The sequence below is a fragment of the Aotus nancymaae genome, unplaced genomic scaffold (assembly GCF_030222135.1).
Source record: "Aotus nancymaae isolate 86718 unplaced genomic scaffold, 86718_ANA_hifiasm-v0.15.2.pri h1tg000029l, whole genome shotgun sequence".
In the NCBI taxonomy this organism is placed as follows: domain Eukaryota; kingdom Metazoa; phylum Chordata; class Mammalia; order Primates; family Aotidae; genus Aotus; species Aotus nancymaae.
This window is the reverse complement of record NW_026988442.1, coordinates 29246651-29269079: the sequence shown is the minus strand read 5'-3', so window position 1 is coordinate 29269079 and position 22429 is coordinate 29246651. Positions and strand designations below refer to the sequence as shown.

Genomic DNA, 22429 nt, shown 5'->3' with positions numbered 1-22429 from the left:
ATAGCTACCTTGTGTGTCTATCTGTGGTAAGGAAACTTAAGATCCACTCTTTTACCAAATTTCAAGTAAACAATCCAGTATTATTAACTGTAGTCACCATTCTTTACATTAGATTCCCAGAACTTACTCATAACTGAAAGTTTGTGCACTTTGAGCAGTGTCTCCCCTTACACGCCAGTCCCTATCAACCACTGTTCCGTTCCCTGCTTCTGTGAGTTCTGCTTTGAGATTCCACATGTAAGTGAGATCATACGGTTTTTGTCTTTCTGTGTCTGGCTTATTTCACTTAGCATAATGTCCTTCAGGCTCATCTATGTTGTCATGACTGGCAGGATTTATTTTTTATTTTTATTTATTTATTTATTTTTGAGATGGAGTCTTGCAGTGTCACCTGCGCTGGAGTGCAGTGGTGCCATCTCAGCTCACTGCAACCTCTGCCTCCCAGTTTCAAGCAATTCTCTAACTGGCAGGATTTCTTACTTATGGCTGAATAATATTACATTGTGTGATTTATGCCATATTTTCTCTAGGACACTTAAGTTGTTTCCATATATTGGCTATTGTGAATAATCGTGCAATGAGCACAGAAGTGCACATTTCTCTTTGAGATACGGATTTCATTTCCTTTGGATCTATATCCAATACTAGGCAACAGAGATAATTTAAAATAGGAAGTTGATCAAATAGACATTGGACTGAAAAATCACAAAAGGCACACTGTGGGAAAACAGAGATACTGCTGCAGAAGCAGTGAGCACCCCTGGGGGTTGGGAGGCCAGGACAGGAAGCTCGGGCTGTCAGAACCTAGCACTTGGGAGAGAGGTGCCCTCTGCTGCTGCTGGCACCCGTGGGGCAGGGGCAAGGCTGGTTGGGGGAATGCGAAAGACACTGAAGCTCAGAACCAGCTCTTGCTGCCGAGGTGAGGGGCTCATACTGGGGAGATGCCTAAAGGAACAGCAAGCAAATGTGAAGGAGCAAATGCCTCCTTTGCCTTTTTATTAGAATCGTGTGATTAATTTGACCATTCAATTGGAGTGCCACCCAAATATTCTACAACCTAACTGGAGAAGTGAAAATGTAATATTGCCTAGAGATGAGCCCTGTGCTCACTCAGAGGATACCATGAGTGTTGAGAAGAAGGAGAGTCTCTGTACAAAGGGTAAATGTGTCTCCTCGCTGTTCAGAGAGGTGCCTGCTCGTGCTGGTTAGGAAGCTCCAAGCCCGCTTCTCTCTGCTCTGCTTTGGATGCTGGGACTGCACGCTACATCTTTCCTTTGTCAGCTGGTTTCCTCTTAAGGTTCCACCAGTCAGGGACACAAGAGAGAGCCTGAAAGGCATGGGGAAGGGAAAGGGGATTTGCTGCATCCTGTTTGCCTGTTTGTTCTGTCTGTACCACCCTGGCATCAGCAGTGGGTTTCAGCCTCCAGCTTTTTGGGGACATTCACAAAACCAACCTCATTACATCCCCCCAGTTCCCCTCCTTGGAGGTTCTAGCAGCAGCCAGGCAGGACCCCCTCCTCAGAGATCTGAGTTCAACTCTGCAGACCTCTCCTTAGCCTCCAAGCCTGTTGATAAACTCCAGCTTATCCCCTTCATTCCCCGCCCTTAAGAGTTTCCATCCTGCTTCATTTCATGATTACTTCTGTGTTAGCTTAGATTCCCTTTTTACATTTTCAGTCCACTGATGGCTGTTTAACCAATATCTTATATTAAATTCTGTTATAAAATCTAGTGTAAAGTCTTTTTTCCTGACTTATCCCTAACTGCCATATCCCCACTCTTCTCCCCAACAGTAGCTGTGGTCTGCATTCTAACATAGCATGTACCCACATTGTACATTAAATGTAATTTGTATATAACTACATAAGATTTGAACTGAGTAGCAGATGACTAGTTGACCTAATGTTTCCTTTTTGTATGTTTAGATTTTGTAATTTTCTTTGCATATTTTTGTAATTAATACCTTATACCTTTTCTCATATCTCATACTTCTGTGTGTGTGTAGTGACACAATCACAGCTCACTGCAGCCTTGACTTCCTGGGCTCAAGTAATCCTCCTGCCTCAGCCTCCCAAGTAGCCAAGACCACAGGCGCACCACCACACCTGGCTAATTTTTTTTACTTTTTGTAGAGATGAGGTCTCACTTTGTTGCCCAGACTGGTCTCGAACTCCTGGGCTCACACAGTCCTCCTGTCTTGGCCTCCCAAAGTGCTGAGATTATAGGCGTGAGCCACCGTGCCTAGCCTAGATCACACATCTTTAAAACAAATTTTATTTTCTAACTCACAGGCTTATAGAAAAGTTGCAAAGGTAGTACAGGAAATTCCCCATATACCACACCCCACCACCACTTTCCCTGTCACTAGCATCTTATGTTAGTATGGTACATTTGTCACAAGCAATAAACCAATATTGATACGTTCTTATTAACGTAAGTCCATACTTTATTCAGGTGTTCTTAGTTTTCACTTATGTCTGTTTTTTGTTCCAGAATCCCACCCAAGATACCATGTTACACTTAGTCATCATATCTCTGGCTCCTTGTGGCAATGACATTTCTCAGGTTTTTCTTGTTTTTGATGCCCTCGGCTGTTTTGAGTAGTACTGGTCAGGTATTTTGTAAAATGGCTGTCTACTGGAATTTGTCTTTTTTTTTTTTTAATGATTAGACTGGGGTTATCTCATATGTATACATTTGGCCCTGGAAAAGTTTGTAATCTCTAGGCTCTGGGCCTGCTGTGGCTAATGGACGAAATAGCTTGTGTGCACACAAATACATCCAGAATTGGAAGAAAGCGTATGTCTGCTTTTATAGGTTATGCATATGCTGCAATGCACAGTCTGTACCTGGTGCTGTGTTCTCCAGTCCTTCCCAGTGTCTTTGTGCCTGAGGAGCGTCCGTCGGCCTTTGAGGAGGCTACAAAGTCTCCGGATTATATGAACATGCCATGTTCAGATAGTCCTTTCCGAGTAGATGTTTAGATTGTAGTTATTTTTGTTATTGCAGACAATGCTTCACATTTTGTGCACAAGTATGCGTCTCTCTGAAGGAAATTGCTAGAAGGGGGCCTGCTGGTCTGAGCATGCCCATTTCACATGTTGATGAGCACTGCCAAATGGCCCCACAAAGCATGAGCCATATCAACAAAGTGGAAAGTGTTTGTTTCATGATCAAATAATGAATCTTAAGAGCAATATTCCTCACAGACACAGAATGTTCCAGCAATGCACCTTCAGGCACATTTCCTTTGCTGAAACCTTTTTAGCAGGTCCCTGGAGCACTCATGAACAAAATAAAAGGGAAAAAAAAAAACCAGAAACTCTGTTTTCTATTAAGTCTAGCTTGGGGCTCATTTTTTTGAGATGAAGTCTCACTCTGCCACCCCAGGCTGGAGTGCAGTGGCACGATCTCAGCTCACTGTAACTTCTACCTCCCAGGTTCAAGCAATTCTCCTGTTTCAGCCTTCCCTGGTAGCTGGGATTACAGGCGCATGCTTCCACACCCAGCTAATTTTTGTATTTTGAGTAGAGAAAGGGTTTCACCATGTTGGCCAGGCATATCTCGAACTCCTGACCTCAGGTTATCCACCTGCCTCAGCCTCCCAAAGTGCTGGGATTACAGGCGTGAGCCACTATGTGTGGTCTTAGCTAGAGGCTTTTAAATGACCCTTCAGGTGTGTGTGATCACTTGACTTGAGGCTTTTATTTTACAGTGTTCCAGTGAAATTACCAGATGAACATCAGTGGTGAGAAATTTGGTAGTTCTTTTTTCTTCTTAAGAAATTAGTCATGCCATGGATGTCTTTAAATGTCAACAGTAATGTTAAGACTTAACCTATGTAATAATCAGAATCCTCTTACTAAGCTGTCTACCTACTTAGCCATTTTTTTTTTTTTTTAATTTTTGTTTGAGACGGAGTCTCGCTCTGTCGCCCAGGCTGGAGTGCAATGGTGCAATCTCGGCTCACTGCAACCTCCGCCTGCCGGGTTCAAGCAATTCTGCCTCAGCCTCCTGAGTAGCTGGGATTACAGGCATGTGCCACCACACCGGCTAATTTTTGTATTTTAGTAGAGACAGGGTTTCACCATGTTGGTCAAGCTGGTCTTGAACTCCTGACCTCCAGTGATCCACCCGTCTTGGCCTCCCAAAGTGCTGGAATTAAGGTGTGAGCCACCACGCCCGGCCTGACACTGTTATTAATAGATAGAATGAACAGTGAAATCTCATCAGCACTGATAAGCTGTAAAACATGCCAGCCTCCAAAATGTGTTACCAAAGATTTTTTTTTTTTTTTTTTTTTGAGACGGAGTTTCGCTCTTGATACCCAGGCTGGAGCGCAATGGCGCGATCTCGGCTCACCGCAATCTCCGCCTCCTGGGTTCAGGCAATTCTCCTGCCTCAGCCTCCTGAGTAGCTGGGATTACAGGCACGCGCCACCGTGCCCAGCTAATTTTTTTTTTTGTATTAGTAGAGACGGGGTTTCACCATGTTGACCAGGATGGTCTCGATCTCTTGACCTCGTGATCCACCCGCCTCGGCCTCCCAAAGTGCTGGGATTACAGGCTTGAGCCACCGCGCCCGGCCACCAAAGATTTTAAGACTAAGTTTGGTAATTACCATGAGTCCATGCCCCTCAGAAGAGACTTTTTAATGTAGGAAATTTCATCCTTGAACTGTGTGACAAAACCAGGGAGCACGATTTTGCTCCATTTGGGATCCATCAGTCAACAGATACTCACTGAGTATGTAGTTGATGGAGACTATGATAGGTTCTGCGGATGGATCTCTTATCACATTTTCCATAAATCGGTATGTGAGTCATGCCCTTATTTGCTTCCTACTTATTCTGTTTCTTTCTCTTTTTTTTTCTTTAAGGAAACGCCTTAATTGCAATGAAGTGTTTATTTTATAATATAAAAATGTAAAGAGAAAAATTTATTCAATAAACATTTGAGTATCAATTCAGTTGAGGGTCCCTGTCAAGGCCCCCACCCTCCTTTTTCTGTGTTTAGTGAGGGGGTCTGATTCATGACTGAGCCTCAGTTGGGAGGGGCTGAGGGGACCGGGAGGACTTCCGATGGGGAGCAGCTGGTGTGAGAGCTCCACAGTGGAGAACTTGGCAAGGTTGAAGAGGAATGGCGGGCAGGGGAGGGAGAAGAGTGAAAGGAGAGGAGGTGAGGCTGGCCCGGTCAGTCTGGAAACTTCAGCTTCCTCTTCAGGTCACTAGGAGCCAGCAGAGGGTTAAGCCAACAGAGACAGCTTCCTGTTTTTAATAGGTCAGTCTGGCTGCTGTGCCGGAAGCAAGAGAGAAAGAGTCTTGGGGGAGTTCAGAAGAGGTGACGGTGGTGGAGGAAAGTGGAGTGATACCGGGTATCTTTTGGAGGTTGAAGCAGTGGGACCTTCTGACCATTGGGAGGTGGTGGAGGGTAAGGGAAAAGGGAATTGAATGCCTGCTAGGTTTTTGCTTTAGCTAACTGGGTAAATGCTGATGTCACTTACTGAGGAAGAAGAGGGCAGGTTGAGGGTAGGTGGAAATCCACAGTTTTGGTTTGGTTATAGTTTGGGATCCCTGTGGACAAGAAAAGTTTCTATGGGTATATTATGAATGCCTTCTGAATTAAGCAAGGGTTTAAATCACATCCTCTGATTTATTCTCCCCAAAGACCACTAGATGCCGCTGTTTACACAGGTGCAATTACTTGTGCAGCACAAGACTCCTTTACTGAGGAGAGGGCACTGATGCCTGAGAGGAACCCGCAGGAGGGTGAGCCCCTGCCGTTGAGAGGGCTACTCTTAACGGGGAGACATCACCCTTCAGTGTGGTCTTCACATGTAATAGCAGTATGACTTCACATGGGACAGAAAGCTAGGGACACTAGGTGGTGTTTGAGCTGGGTCTTCAGGGTTGCAAGGCATTTCAGGTGGGGGCAGGGCGCTCCAAGCAGAAGGAACGGCTGGGCAACAGAGCACGTCTCACTGCTCATTGGATAGACAGTACGGCGAAGAGGTTATTGGCATAGGGAGTTGGAATTTTTCACTGTTTCTCAACAAAGGCACAGATAGCCTTTTAAGAAGGACTGTTCCCTGTGCCGCCTCACCCACTGAATGCCAGTAATCTCTCAGGTCAGACTACAGAAAAAAAAAAAAAAAAAAAGACTGCAGGGAGGGATGGAACACCCCAGTTGAAATCCCTTACACAATGCCTAACCCCAGAGTGATGGAGAAGGGGGAGGCAGCTCTGGGTCTGCACCCCTCCCTCATCTTGTCTTAATTTTGAGGTTCTCTAAAACAGTGGCCTGTTCTGTGCTTTGCACATAGTGGTATTTGATTGGCTGATGATCCTGGTGAGTAGACATTTAGCATGGCTTCCTAGGATAGAGAATGTCTCTTACCATTCCCCAGAGAAGGACTGCAAGGTAGAGAAATTAACATAGAGACGGGTCCCTCTGATTATTAGACTTAATACTAACTTAAAACTTGATTGGTACTTGCTTAAATGTTCCATCTTCTTTTTATTCCCCCAAGGCCTGGAAGTCATAGGAACTAGTATAGGAACTAGCATAGAACTGCTGACCCACCACAGAACAAGTAGACTCCATGCTGGAAGGAGATATATCATGGGGTTTCACAAGCTCTGCCTTTTTGAATTCTTTGTTTGTAACTGCGTGACATCTCTGTACCCTTTTTTTCCAGACAATTTATGAAAACCGAATATACAGCCTTAAAATAGAATGTGGACCTAAATACCCAGAAGCACCCCCCTTTGTAAGATTTGTAACAAAAATTAATATGAATGGAGTTAATAGTTCTAATGGAGTGGTAAGTTGTTTTTTCTGCCCCCACTTGTTCCTTGGGGTTGACGATTGCTTTGTCCTTAACATCAGGAGCTTTTGGACTGGGCCCGGTTCCATATGTTCTTTGGTTATTTGACGATAAACTATCACTGTGCATAGCAGCCCAGATTTGGGGTGGGGCCTGTTTCCCAGTTATATCTGACGGTCACTCACACAGCACTTACCCTGGGCTAGCTCTGTGCTGGTCGCTTTGAGATATGAGCTTTTTCAGTCGTCACATCACCCTATGAGGTACAGATGAGGAAACTGAGGCACACGTGAAAGATCTTGCCCAGGGCTATACCTTTACCCTCTGGGCCTAATTTTTTTTTCCTTTAATGGCCTTGCCTTTTTATTTTTACTATCATAAATGGAAAACCTGTCTCAGTTGTCATAATTGAGCAATAATGGCACAGTAAATATTACAAAACCAGAGCAATGTTAATACCTCTTTACTCCATGTGTTGTTTGCCAAAGGCTTTGAGCCTTTGAGGCCTGCTTTCCCGTTCAAAGGGAGAGCAGGTGTTGAAGGGATCTTCCACGTTAACATCACGCCAGGCCTTCGTCTTTGAGATACTCTGAAGACTGGAAAATTGAAAAGAGATGAGCCTCGTTACAGTGTGTTTAGTGTTTAATCCTGAATCTGAGTTCCACCTGAAGTCCTGAGCCCAGAGCTCAACCCATGCTTTGGGGAACTTATTTTGGGAAATGCTGCCCTAACCTGAGAGATGCTGGCTCTGTGGCAGGCCCTTGTCACTAGAGCGCGGGTCCTGGCCACCCTTTGCCTTTGCTCTCCATACTGTCCTATGTGCACATTTGTACCCCCTGACCTGGGTGCAGTGGAGAGGACAGGCCCTAAGCCCAATAGCAGCCAGCCCAGCAGCAGCCATTGTTGTGGAGCCAAGTAGGGCTGGGTTGATTCTCACGAAGTGTGAGTACCACTGTTTCCTTATCCCAGATAGTAAGTGTTCTGGGCACAAAAGGGAAAGGCAGGCTGACTGGAGGGAGGGACTCGTGCAGGTAGGTATTCCGCATGCCAGGTGTTATGACCAGCAGCAGGTTCAACCTGAAAAGTACATCTTACTCCATTTGAACCTTAGCTTAAGCCCAGCATATAGCTATTTTGTGTGAGTGTCTGAGAGTAACTTGCTTTCGTTTGCCTTGTTGTAGGTGGACCCAAGAGCCATATCAGTGCTAGCAAAATGGCAAAATTCATATAGCATCAAAGTTGTCCTGCAAGAGCTTCGGCGCCTAATGATGTCTAAAGAAAATATGAAACTCCCTCAGCCGCCTGAAGGACAGTGTTACAGCAATTAATCAAAAAGAAAAACCACAGGCCCTTCCCTTCCCCCCCATTCGATTTAAGCAGTCTTCATTTTCCACAGTAGTAAATTTTCTAGATACGTCTTGTAGACCTCAAAGTACTGGAAAGGAAGCTCCCATTCAAAGGAAATTTATCTTAAGATACTGTAAATGATACTAACTTTTTGTCCATTTGAAATATATAAGTTGTGCTATAACAAATCATCCTGTCAAGTGTAACCACTGTCCACGTAGTTGAACTTCTGGGATCAAGAAAGTCTATTTAAATTGATTCCCATCATAACTGGTGGGGCACATCTAACTCAACTGTGAAAAGACACATCACACAATCACCTTGCTGCTGATTACACGGCCTGGGGTCTCTGCCTTCTCCCCTTACCCTCCTGCCTCCCACCCTCCCTGCAACAACAGCCCTCTGGCCTGGAGGGCTTGTTAGAGTAGATGTGAAGGTTTCAGGTCACAGCCTGTGGGACTACTGCTGGGTGTGTTGGGTGCTTTGCCTGCACCCCTGGTTTCTTTAAGTCTTAAATGATGCCCCTTCCAAGCCATCATCCTCTCCCCACACTCCTCCACTCCTGCCCTTGGCCGAAGCATAGATTGTAACCCCTCCGCTCCCCTCTGAGATTGGCCTTCGGTGAGGAATTCAGGGCTTTCCCCATATCTTTCTCCCCCACCTTTATCGAGGGGTGCTGCTTTTTCTTCCCTCCTCCTGAAGTTCCTTTTTGCACCATCACCACCCAACACCTTCCATGACACTTCCTTGCTTTGGCCAGAAGCCATGAGGTAAGGTTGGAAAGAGTCTCTGACCTCCCTTGTTTAGTTTCACAACCATACTTTTTCACTCTCTACCAGCCTGGGAAATGAATATTGGGTCCTCAGCCCTGCCACCCTCTGCTGTCATCAGCTGATGCGTTGTTTTTAGCTCAGGTTTTGATAAGGTGAAAAGAATAGTCACCAGGGTTACTCAGACCTGCCAGCTCTCAGAGTCCTTGGTGGTTGAACTCGGAGAAAGACCACATGAAGACACTTGTAAGCACACATGATCCCTCTGAATTGTTTTACTTTCCTGTAATTGCTTTTGCTTTTAAAAATTGAAGAAGTTTTAAACAGGGCTTTCATTTGGCCATCCTTGCAATCCATTGGGGTCTAGTTTGGAATCTGACAACTGGAACAAAAAGAACCTTGACTCCGGTGCATGCCTTGGTTTTGGTGCTGCTGCTTCTCAAGATCCTCAGCAGGGATTAAGAAAGAACCCGGTGTGCACAGCAGATCCCCGAAATTGGCGGGCTTGACCTCCTGGCAAATTGCTGCGTCTTTCCACTTTCTGTTCAGGACCACTAAATGCTGAAATGTGGATGCATACCGAAATAAAAGCAATTCATTGTGTACTAAAGTTTTTTTTTTTTTAATTTAGTATTTGTGTAAAACCACCTTTTGAAGCAGCAACTATCAAGTCTGAAAAGCAATTGATGTTTCCATTGATCTTTTTCCGGGAGAAAACCTTAGTTCTGAGGATTTAACATCCTGTAAGTGAAGTTTAACATAACAGTATTCCATAAGCAGCCTTTTTATTGTCAGACCATTGCCTGATTTTAATATAATAAAAAAAAAGTGTGCGTTAATATTTAACAGGCTGTGCTCTTCTTCCTCTTGGCATCTTAGGGACAGAATTTAATGTTTTGGATGCTTTGGGATTCAAGTTGACATCCTAAAGCAGGGGTCATCGGCAAACTTTTTCTAAAAGGGCCCAAATTAGTAAATACATAGGCTTTGCAACCCAAGAGGCAAAATCTCAGGACATTATGTAAGTACTTATATGCTGAGAGAAAACAGATTTCCCCAGATTTTTAGTTGGTGAAATTCAAACTAGAGTTGAGTTTATTTGTAATGTAACTGGCTCACTAATGTGAGGACTGGAGTTCTTTTAGTAGATAACATTTTGTTTAATTGGAATTCATTAGTGTTCCCTGTCATCAAGTTTCTTGCAAATGTTCATCTGTAAAAATCATTCTTCATGCGAGAAGCCATACAGAATCAGGCGGGGGCTAGATTTGGCCGCTGGATCATAGTTTGCCAACCCCTGTCCTAAAGACGGTAGTTTTTTGTTGTTGTTTGTTTGTTTTGAGACAGAGTTTCGCTCTTGTTGCCCAGGCTGGAGTGCAGTGGTGCAATCTCGGCTCACTGCAACCTCCGCCTTGTGAGTTCAAGCAATTCTCCTGCCTTAGCCTCCCAAGTAGCTGCAATTACAGGCACACTCCACCACATCCAGCTAATTTTGTGTATTTTTAGTAGAGATGAGGGTTTCACTGTGTTGGCCAGGCTGGTCTCGAACCCCTGACCACAGGTACTCCACCCACCTTGGCCTCCCAAAGTGCTGGGATTACAGGCATGAGCCACCGTGCCTGGCCCAAGATGGTAGTTTAAAAAAGGGTTCTTCCTTTGGTTTAAGTAGCTTCATAGGTCTTGGGCTATTAAATGTCCACTAGAAGCCCTTTATTGGCTTGACTTAGTCTTTTCAGAGAAAAAGAAATCATAGGATTGTCACATATATTTCTGATGTTTGAAACGAATTTTGATCTGATGATTAATGATTTACCTACCATCTACTGCATAAGCAGTGGGAACGTGTCTCGTTTTTACCCAGAGCTTGAACTTCCTGCTGTGGTCCCAGCTACACACAGGTGCAACCTTGGTGGCAGGAGCAGGCCAGTCCCTCTGGCTGTTGAGGCCAGCGCAGGTGTCAGAAGAGTTGGCTGTAAGGAAAGGGCCAGGTTCTTCCCAACAGGCCACGTTCCAGAAAGCCTTGCCCAGATTTCTGCCAATGGTCTTTGGAATCCTCTGGAGTAGACTGTTCTGAAAGTCCATGCAGGCCAGGGGCAGCTGTGTGTTCTTCATCCTCAGTCAGCTCTCCCAAGGGAAAAGGACAGGAGAGGTTCCAAAATCATTGCAGGTCAGACATGGTGGCCCATGCCTGTAATCCTAACACCTTAGGAGGCCAAAGCGGCCGAATCACTTGAGCCCAGGAGTTTTGAGGCCAGCCTGAGCAACACAGGAAAACCCCTGACTCCAAAAAATTTAAAAATGAGCCAGTATAGTAGTGCGTGCCTGTAGTCCCTGCTGCTTAGGAGGCTGGGGTGGGAGGATCACTTGAATCTGGAAGGTCGAGGCTGCAGTGAGCCATGATGGTGCCACTGCATCCAGCCTGGGTTACAGCGGGAAACCCTGTCTCTAAAAAATAAAATTTCAAAATGCTGCCGGAAAACCTCAGAACAAATTTGTGGTTAAATCTAAAGGTGGCATCTTCTGTGCTGAGTGACCCCAAGAGGAAAACAAATCCTGTCTGAAATCCTAGGGTGTGCACTTTTTACCTTATTAGCAGGTTGGCTGCACCTGGCTTAAGGCCTGTGAAACTTTAACACTCCAAATCCTCTGAGACAGCGTTCGGATCTGTGATCTTGTGGGCACTGTGTCCTAAGTTTGCGTCATTTGCTTTTCCTTGGTGGTGAGTTTACAGATGGTCTGAAGTTTATGGACAGAGTTTAGGCCTAAATTGAGGGCACACAGGAAGTGCTTATGGGAGGTTCAGATGTTGCCTTTTTTTTTTTTTTTTTTTTGACATGGAGTCTTGCTCTGTCACCCAGGTTGGAGTGCAGTGGCGTGATCTTAGCCCACTGTAACCTCCACCTCCCAGGTTCAAGAGATTTTCCTGCCTCAGCCTCCTGAGTAGCTGCGACTATAGGCATGCGCCACCACACCAAATTAATTTTTTGTATTTTTAGTAGAGACAGGGTTTCTCCATGTTGGCCAGGCTGGTCTTGAACTCCTGACCTCAGGTGATCTGTCCGCCTCGGCCTCCCTAAGTGCTGTGAGCCACCACACCCGACCAGATGTTACCACTTTTGCCAGGTGGCTTCTCTGGGTCACACCTCCAGTCCCGAGCCCTTGCCAGGTTTAGGTACCAGAGGGGATGTGTCCACTGGTAATTTTTGCTGTGTGGAAGTTTGGAGTGTGGGGAGTCATCTGTCGCTACCTGGCGAAGCCAGGAGAGGCAGCGGGTGTAGAAAGCACCTCTCTGGTTGACCCACAACAGCAAGCCAGCCATGGGGCTCCGCTCCCCTGGATCTCTGATGGACTCTGATCTTCGTGAGGGGCGAGGACCAGTTCCTTGGGCTGCCTCTCCACTGGAAAGTTCTCGAGCCCTTTGGGTGATAGCATTGTTGCCTGCACTGCACCTTTAGTCATGATGTGGCATAACGATGTGGATGGTGTCACATAAACAGAGCGGCCCCTGCCTCTGTGCCCCTTTCCACCCAGCCTGTGGATCCCTGCTTGGTCTCTTGCACGTCCCCTCAGAAGACCTTGGGGAGCCCGGGGACAGTCACATTTCCTCTCTTGGCCTCTCCCTGCTTGATGTCACTCCCACATCAAGGAGCCCCATGCAAAGTTCAAGATACAGCACTAGGAATTTCCTTACTCGGCAGAGGAGGAAATTCCTCTAAGAAGAGGCAGCTTAGGCCAGACGCGGTGGCTCGTGCCTGTAATCCCAGCACTTTGGGAGGCAGAGAGGGGTGGATCACCTAAGATTGGGAGTTTAAGACCACCTTGACCAACATGGAGAAACCCTGTCTCTATTAAAAATACAAAAAAACAGCCGGGCGCGGTGGCTCACGCTTGTAATCCTAGCACTTTGGGAGGCCAAGGTGGGTGAATCACCTGAGGTCAGGAGTTCAAGACCAGCCTGGCCATCAGGGTGAAATCCCATCTTTAAAAAAATAAATAAATAAATACAAAAAAACTAGTCAGGTGTGATGGTGCATGCCTGTAATCCCAGCTACTCGGGAGGCTGAGGTGGGAGAATCACTTGAACCTGGGAACATGCTACTGTACTTCAGCCTGGGCAACAAGAGCAAAACTCCATCTCAAAAAAAAAAAAAAAAAAAAAGCAGCTTACGAAAGCTTCATTCTTTCCAGTTAGCAAGAAAACAAGCTGCTGGGGTGGGTGGATTGTACAGGGCTCTGAGCTCCAGATGATAACAGATCAACCTCAAAGACTTCCTTGTGAGACCTGTGCAAGGTCACCTGCTCGATGCAGTCAGCTGTCACACATGGGCCAAGGTGACCTTGGGAGAGGGGAGACCTTAGGCTAGAGCTGCCTCGTTGCTGCTCATTGCCCTGTCACCATGAGAATAAGGCATGGGCCACATCTTTGGGGTTCCGATGTGTCTGATGTCACACAGGTGGGTGGGGACAGGTGAGTTTGAAGGTGTTACTAAGTACTGGGCACATGGGCTGAGTGAATGCCAGATATTTCTTATTTTCCAAGGAAGCTATGAATGCAGATTTTTATGTGAAATCTCCCCATATTTATGTGTCAATTGACAGAGTTGGCCGGGGGCAGTGGCTAACATTACAAATGTTAGCATTTTGGGAGGCCGAGGCTGGCAGGTCCATTGAGCTAATGAGTTCGAGACCAGACGGCAACATGGTGAAACCCTGTCTTTACAAAAAATTTTAAAAATTTGCCAGGCATGGTGGCGCATGCCTGTAGTTCCAGCTACTCAGGAGGCCGAGGTGGGAGGATCACCTGAGTCCAGGAGGTTGAGGCTGCAGTGAGTCGTGATAACGCCACTGCACTCCATCCTGGGTGACAGAGTGAGACCCTGTCTCAAAGAAAAAAAAAAACCAACAACAAACAAACCTCTCCTACTCCATGTAGAACATAAACTCGTTCATAGCCATGTGCAGCACAGGCCACTGATGAGACTGCTATATATGACCCTCTGCCACCAGCTGCTCCTGGTCCTCCCAAGATGGTCAATATGGTGTCCCTTTGACCTCTAGGAGGCCTGTGGTTCTGGCAGCTCTGCCCAGGGACATGCTCAGAGCCCAGGCAGCAGCACCTGTGTTTATGGGACCCATGGGAACCAGACCCACAGGTAACTTTGGGGTTCTGAACCTGCTGCAAGATGCAGTATTGGTTTCCATACCATCAAGAAAAAAATGCTTGGCACAGTGGCTCACTCTGTAATCCCAGCACTTTGGGAAGCCGAGGCGGGTGGATCACTTGAGGTCAGGAGTTCGAGACCAGCCTGGCCAACATGGCAAAATCCCATCTTTACCAAGTGTGGTCATGGACACCTATAATCCCAGCTACTCAGGAGGCTGAGGCAGGAGAACTGTTTGAACCCAGGAAGTGGAGGTTGCAGTGAGCCGAGATTATGCTGCTGCACTCCAGCCTGGGCTACCAAGCAAGACTCCATCTAAAAAAAAAAAAAAAAAAAAAAACGGAAAAATGCTGCCAATTATAAGTGTAAGACACTATAACCATAAGAAACGTTCCAATTCCAGAAATGTGGAGATGTCCATTTCAGAGTCAGTGGAAGGCAGGGTGGGTTTGTCAATTGTGACAGGCAATGAGCCATACTGCCGGTGGAGGCTGGAGACCACGTTAAAACCCTGCTAAGAAATGAATCTGCCCCTTACACTAGCAGGGGAAATTCCGAGCTGAAGAGCCCACTTTTATTTGTATTAAATAGCGAATACACGATCCTAGAAAGGATTTCAAACAACAGAAAGGAAATAGAGTGACCGGGCATGATGGCTCACACCTGATCCCAGCACTTCGGGAGGCCAAGGTGGGTGGATCACCTGAGGTCAGGAGTTCGTGACCAGCCTGACTAATGCGGTGAAACCCCCGTCTCTACTAAATACAAGAAAAATTAGGTGGGCATGGTGGCACATGCCTGTAATCCAAGCTACTTGGGAGGCTGAGACAGGAGATTTGCTTGTACCTGGGAGGAGGTTGCAATGAGCCAAGATCGAGCCATTGCACTCCAGCCTGATCACCTGAGGTCAGGAGTTTGAGACCACCCTGGCCAATATGGAGAAACCCTGTCTCTACTAAAAATACAAAAATTAGCTGGGTGTGGTGGTGCATACCTGTAATCCTAGCTACTCAGGAGGCTGACGCAGGAGAATTGCTTGAACCCGAGAGGTGGAGACTACAGTGAACTGAGATCACACCACTGCACTCCAGCCTGGGCAGTAAGAGTAAGACTCTGACACACACACACACACACACACACACACACACACACACACAAAGAAAGAAAGAAAGAAAAGAGAAAGGAAGGAAGGAAGAGAAAGGGAATAGAGTGCAGAGTAAGGTCTCACCTCTGACCCCATGCTCCCAATGCAAGCCCCAGTGCATGGGCCTCTGAGAAGGCACAGGCGGCATTTGAGCGCACACGTGTGCGGCCAGTGCTGCTCCGCATTCTTTCCCCTCCCCTCGTGCACCTTCCCCCACTTTTTTACGCAAATGGGAATGTGGTCTCCACTTCGCTTCTCCCCGGGATATTCCTCCGAGAACCCTGCAGGGCAGCCTCCGGGATCTGCCCCGCAGTTTCGCACAGCTGCAGCACACTCAGGACATGAAGGGCCACCACCGTGGTGGCCAGGCCTGTGCTGCTGGGCCTGCTCTGCTGCCTGCTGGCCTCAGGGCGTGTGTGCGTGTGCGTACCGCTGTAGAACACAGTTCCAGGAGCAGATTTCTCCGTCCAAGGATATAGGTGTTTTATTTTATTTTATTATTTTATTATTTTATTTTTTTAAGACAGAGTCTCACTCTGTCACCCAGGCTGGAGTGCAATGGCATGATCCTGGCTCACCCCAACCTCTACCTCCTGGGTTCAAGCAATTCTCCTGCCTCAGCCTCCTGGGTAGCTGGGATTACAGGCGCCCACCACCACGCCCAGCTAGTTTTTATATTTTTAGTAGAGACAGGGTTTCACTATGTTGGCCAGGCTGGTCTTGAACTCCTGACCTCATGATCTGCCTATCTCAGCCTCCCAAAGTGCTAGGATTACAGGTGTGAGCCACCGCACCCAGCTAGCATTTTAAATTTTGACATTTTCAAGTTCCTGGCAAAGAAGGGTGGCCATACTCTCCCACCGATGCTGCAGGCCCGCCTGGTTCCCTCCCCTTCTTGCGCACATTCACGCCTGCCCATCTTTGCGCTGAACGTGGTACTGCATGATTTTCACACGGACAAGGCTGCGTGTCCTTCCTTGTGGCAAAAAGCCAACTCTGTTCTTCGCTCATCTTTGTTATTTTTCTTTTTAAATTTGAAACGAGGTTTTACTCTGTCGCTCAGGCTGAGTGCACGATCATGGCTCATTGTAGCCTTGACCTTCCTGGCTCAAGTGATCCTCCCACCTCAGCTTCCTAAGTAGCTGGGATTACAAGAGTGTGCCATCACACCCAGCTAATTTTTTTGTTGTTTATACTTGATCTTAGCCAAAGGCTAAGATGGGGGTCTCGGCTCAGCGGTTCGTGCGAGCGTTTGCGGGTGCGACGCTCTCTGGTCCAGGCGCGCAGGTGTCAGCCTTGACCTCTGCGCTGGGATGAGCCGTGCTCCCGATGGAAGCCAGGGAGCCCAGCGCAGCCATGATCAGCACGGTGGTAGCAGTCGGACTGACCTTTGCAGCTGCAGGATTTGCAGGCCTTCAGTGGTGGCTATTGCAGAGGTGGGTTTGAACCCAAAATGACTAAACGGGAAGCAGCATTAATACTAGGTGTAAGCCCAACTGCCAATAAAGGGAAAAATAAGAGATTCTCATCAACGAATTATGCTTTTTATTTTATTTTATTTTTTTTTCCTGAGACGGAGTTTCGCTCTTGTTACCCAGGCTGGAGTGCAATGGCGCGATCTCGGCTCACCGCAACCTCCGCCTCCTGGGTTCAGGCAATTCTCCTGCCTCAGCCTCCTGAGTAGCTGGGATTACAGGCACGTGCCACTGTGCCCAGCTAATTTTTTGTATTTTTAGTAGAGACGGGGTTTCACCATGTTGACCAGGATGGTCTCGATCTCTTGACCTCGTGATCTTCATCCCGACAAAGGAGGAGCTTATATCGCAGCCCAAATCCATGAAGCTAAAGATTTACTAGAAGGTCAAGTTAAAAATGAAGTAAATGTATGATGAATTTTAAGTTCATATTACTTTATGTCTATGAGTACTGAGTTTTTATAATAAAATGCCTCAGAGCTACAAAAAAAAAAAAGATGGGGGGGGTCTCATTATGTTGCCCAGGCTGGTCTTGAACTCCTAGACTCAAGTAATCCTCCTGCCTCAGCCACCTAAAGCGTTGGGATTACAGGCGTGAACCACCACACCTGGCCTTTGTTACTTTTCTCACTCACCTGTAAGACTGCCTTGTGTAAAGGAGTTCTGACCGTCTAAGACTGTCAGTGAGAGCAGAAACACATGACTGGCATGGCTTGGCATGGCTGGCCCACTGGTGGCCACCTTCACCAGCTGCCGAGTGACCTGTGGAACAGGCGGGTGGGTGGGTTCGTGCAGTCAGTTTGGAAGCTTCCCTTGTGGTCAGTTGGGAACATTTCAGTTCCTCCCTTGAAAGGCAGGAAAGTGGGCTCTGCCCGTCAGAGTCTCGTGGATGAAGAGGCGTTGAAAAGGAAGCCTGGCAGGCTGGCATGGTGGCCACAGCTTGCCCGTGATCAGGGCGTGTCTTCATTGCTTGGCATGCGTTTCTGCTGTCTCCAGCCCAGGGCGGTGATTTGAAAGCACAGGCCTCACACCAGCAAGGGGGTGCTCTAGGCTGACACCACAGAAAACTGCTTCCAGGCCAGGTGTGGTGGCTCACACCTGTCATCCCAGCACTTTGGGAGGCTGAGGCGGGTTTATCACTGAGATCAGGAGTTCAAGACCAGCCTGGCCAACACGGTGAAACACCATCTCTACTAAAAATACAATAATTAGCCTGGTGTGGTGTCGGGCACCTGTAGTCCCAGCTACTTGGGAGGTTGAGGCAGGAGAATCACTTGAAGCCGGGAGGCCGAGGTTGCAGTGAGCCGAAATCGTGCCATTGCACTCCAGCCTGGGCAACGAGAGTGAAATTCCATCTCAAAAAAAGAAAAAGAGAAAGAAAACTCCTGCTTCCAAAGCCAGGTCTCAGACTACGGCTGCCTTCGAACCCCACGTCACTGTCTCGGCTCTGGGCTCTTGGCCACACAGCGGGAGGGATCCGGAGCCTCGCCCCACCCCCACCTTTGCACGTGCAGCTCTCCCTTCCCAGAATGCTCTTCCTGCTCCCCTCGGCCCTCCATGGCTGCGTCCCAGCCCCTCCGTGACCACTCCTGTGTCTCTGCCTGAAAGAGGCCCTCCCAGTCCAGTGTCAAGTGGCCGCGCCCGGTCCTCTTTTAACCATCTCATTCATTGCCATAGTTATTCCTTTTTTTTTTCTGAAACAGTCTCACTCTGTCACCCAGGCTGGAGCGCAATGGCATGGTCTCGGCTCACTGCAACCTCCACCTCCCGGGATCAAGCAATTCTTCCGCCTCAGCCTCCTGAATAGCTGTGACTACAGGCACATGCCACCACACCTGGCTAATTTTTGTATTTTTAGTAGAGACGGGGTTTCCCTATGTTGGCCAGGCTGTCTTGAACTCCTGACCTTGTGATCCACCCACCTCAACCTCCCAATGTGCTGGGATTACAGGTGTGAGCCACCATGCCCGGCCTGCGGTAGTTATTCCTTTGTCCCTCTTGCAGGTGGGCACCTCATCTGGCCTCTTCACTGCCATGAACCCAGTGTTAAAAACAGCGTCTAAGGCCGGGCACAGTGGCTCAAGCTTGTAATCCCAGCACTTTGAGAGGCTGGGGCGGGCAGATCACCTGAGGTCAGGAATTTGAGACCAGCCTGGCCAACATGGTGAAACCCCGTCTTTTCCAAAAATACAAAAATTAGGCAGGCGTGGTGGTGCATGCCTGTAATCTCAGCTACTCAGGAGGCTGAGGCAGGAGAATCGTTTGAACCTGGGAGGCGGATGTTGCAGTGAGCCAGGATCATGCCATTGCACTCCAGTCTGGGTGACAGAGTGAGACACCATCTCAAAAAATAATAATCATAGACTGTGCTCACGCCTGTAATCCCAGCACTTTGGGAGGCTGAGGCAGGTGGATCACCTGAGGTCAGGAGTTCAACACCAGCCAGACCAATATGGTGAAACCCCATCTCTGCTAAAAATACAAAAAAGTGTGCTCACTTCGGCAGCACATATACTAAAACTGGAACGATACAGAGTAGATTAGCATGGCCCCTACGCAAGGATGACACGCGAATTCGTGAAGCGTTCCATATTTAAAAAAAAAAAAAGGAAAAAGAAAAAGAATAATACAAAAAATTAGCTGGGCACGGTGGCAGGCGCCTGTAATCCCAGCTACTCAAGAGGCTCAGGCGGGAGAATTGCTTGAACCCAGGAGGTGGAGGTTGCAGTGAGCCGAGATCGCGCCATTGCATTCCAGCCTGGGCGACAAGAGCAAAACTCCATCTCACAAAGAATAATAATAATAAATAAAATAAAAACACTGTCTAAGCCAGACACGGTGGCTCATGCCTGTAATCCCAACACTTTGGGAGGCCACTTGAGGCCAGGAGTTCAAGACCAGCCTGGCCAACATGGAGAAACCTCATCTCTGCTAAAAATACAAAAATTGGCCGGGAGTGATGGTGCACACCTGGAATCCCAGCTACTCGGGAGGCCGAGGCAGGAGAATCACTTGAACCCGGAAAGTGGAGGTTGCAGTGAGCCAAGACCGCGCCACTGCACTCCAGCCTGGGTGACACAGTGAAACCTTGTCTCAAAAACAACAACAACAACAACAACAAACACTGTCTAGCACAAAGTCAGACTGTGTTTACTGAATGATTAACTCCCCAGGGTTGGGCCTGGCCTTCCTCTCTGGGTGGGTCACATGGGCCTCTCAGGCCATTGGTGATGACAAGGGAGGAGTCTTAGTGGCCCCATGGGGCCTCCTGCTCCCTCCACCCTGCATGCAGGGAAGCTGGGTGGCTGGGTCCGGGGGACAACAGATGGACTGGCTCAGAAGCCTGGCCTTTCCAGGCAGGAATTTTGAGAATCAGGTCTGAGCAAGTCCCCCTTAGACCCACTGCTGGCCACGACACGGAGCGGACGGGGGTTCCATGACGCAGTGTTGTCCACGGTGGGTAGCGAGCTCAGACGGAAGCCACTGCTTTCAGATTGCCCAGAAGGCCGGCACCTCAGGTTCTGCAGGGTTGCCAGCAGAATCCAGAAAAGGCATGGGTCACAGTGGCCGAGAGGATCCTGGAGAGGCTACCCACCTTCTTCAGAAGCTGATGGCACCTCTGTTCCCGAGGCCTGACCCTGGGGTTGGCTTCATCTTGGGGTTCCCAGGGGCAGATTCTAGTGCCTCTGCCAGGCCCTAGAAGAACTGAGGTGGCATGCCAAGGACATTAATATAACAGTGATGTCAATACCTCAACCTCAGTCCGGGATGCTGTCTGATAGGCGACAGCTGATACTGGTTGGCTAGGTGTGGTGATGTGAGATTTCCTTTTTTTTTTTTTTTTTTGAGATGGAGTTTCGCTCTGTGGCCCAGACTGGAGTGCAGTGGCACGATCTCGGCTCACTGCAGCCTCCACCTCCCAGATTCAAGTGATTCTCCCACCTCAGCCTCCTGAGTACCTGGGACTATAGGTTCACACCATCAGGCCCAGCTAATATTTTTATTTTTATTAGAGACAGAGTTTCACATACCGAGATTCCCTTTTAAAAATACACTTTGGCAGCTAGGCGTGGTGGCTCACACCTGTAATCCCAGCATTTTGGGAGGCCCAGGCGGGCGGATCACCTGAGGTCAGGAGTTTGAGACCAAGCCTGACCAACATGGTAAAACCTTGTCTCTACTAAAAACATGAAAATTAGCCTGGCATGGTGGTGCGTGCCTGTAATCCCAGCTACCCGGGAGGCTGAGGCCGAAGAATCACTTGAACCTAGGAGGTAGAGGTTGCAATGAGCCGAGATTGTGCCACTGCATTCCAGCCCAGGTGACGGAGTGAGGCTGCATCTCAAAAAACAAACAGAAACCTGACACTTTGACCTGACACGGTGGTTCATGCCTATAATCCCAGCACTCTGGGAAGCCAATGTGGGCAGATCACTTGAGTCCAGGAGTTTGAGACCGGACTCGGCAACGTGGCAAAATCCATCTCTATGAAAAATACAAAGATTAGCTGATCATGGTGTTGCGTTCCTGTAGTGCCAGCTACTGGGGAGGCTGAGGTGGGAGGACTGCTTGAGCCCATGAGGTGGAGGTTGCAGTGAGTCATGATTGCACCACTACACTCCAGCCTGGGCAACAGAGCTAGACTCTGTCTCAATAAATAAATAAATAAATAAATAATAAATAAATAAAGATACATTTAAGTAAAAAACAATTGTCTAGGAGCAAATGTCAAGTAAGTAATAGTGCAGGTAAGACTCAGATGCAGCAAAAAATCCTGCTGGGGTGGCTGCCTGAGTAACACCGGGAGTGCGTACAGGTTTCTCCTTTGGCCTCTGGCCCAACTGTTAATGATATATTTATGTTTATTATCTGCCCCCTCCCCATCCCACTAAAATGTCAGCTTCAAGAGGGCAAGGGCGCGGCTGTTTCTGCCATCTCACACGATGTCTGGCCTACAGCAGGTGCTCAGTGAATACTTGTGAGTGGGTGAGTGGCTGGAAGGACATGCATGAGTGAGTGAGCGCAGCTGAGACCTTCACATCCTCTCTCCGCCTCGGTGGGTACCAGTGCAGGCCCAGGAGTCAGGCTTTTCCACTACCAGCTGTGCGACCCCAGGCAGGCTCCTTAACCTCTCTGTGCGTTTCTGTAGCCACGTCGCCGGATTATTCTAAGGATTACGTGTGGTTTTACATGGTGTGGGCTTCTCGCAGTCCTCGGCACAGAGTACCGCCTTCGTAAATGTTAGTTCGCTGTTGTTCTTTCCTTTCCTTCCGGTATATTCTGCTTATGTATTCGCTATTGTTCTTCCCCATCTCGCCGACGAGAAGCGTGAAACTCCAGGCTCTCCCGGCGCCCGGCTTCCCGGTTCAAGCTCGGGCCTGCGCGCCCGCCCTGGGCCAGCAGAGGGCGCTCGCGCGCTAGGGATCAGCGGGGCCACGCGTCACCTCCCAGCTGGGCTGGAGGAGGGGACAGGCGTCACCGCCGGGCAGGGAACCAGGCATCTGAGTGTGTGCATTTGGCACAGCAGGAAACTGCGAGAGACCCTCAGAGGGGAGTGCGCAAGCTTTTTTCCCAGTACCTGTGCTTCCAACCCTGTTTCTTTTTTCTTTCTTTCTTCTTTCTTTCTTCCTCTTTCTTTCTTCCTCTTTCTTCTTTCTTTCTTTTCTTTCTTTCTTTCTTTCTTTCCTTTCTTTCTTTCTTCTTTTT

General features: G+C 48.0%; 1 protein-coding gene, 1 non-coding gene and 1 pseudogene across 6 annotated transcripts in view; all 3 read left to right on the top strand.

Annotated features, from left to right (window-relative positions):
- UBE2V1 (ubiquitin conjugating enzyme E2 V1) overlaps nt 1–9788 on the top strand; it is a 30748-nt gene extending 20960 nt beyond the window's left edge. For all 5 annotated transcript variants that reach the window (XM_012467439.2, XM_064382514.1, XM_012467441.2 and 2 more), the window contains 2 exons: nt 6697–6822; nt 8007–9788. In XM_012467439.2, coding sequence (XP_012322862.1) covers nt 6697–6822; nt 8007–8153 — 273 coding nt within the window. In that variant the 3' untranslated portion in view covers nt 8154–9788. The remainder of the gene's footprint in view (nt 1–6696; nt 6823–8006) is intronic.
- Nucleotides 9789–16604: 6816 nt separating this feature from the next.
- On the top strand, nt 16605–21961 carry LOC135277009 (mitochondrial import inner membrane translocase subunit TIM14-like; annotated as a pseudogene).
- LOC135277046 (U6 spliceosomal RNA) lies at nt 19214–19320 on the top strand. The gene has a single exon (XR_010344658.1). It is a non-coding gene; the product is annotated as a U6 spliceosomal RNA (small nuclear RNA).
- Nucleotides 21962–22429: the final 468 nt, after the last annotated feature.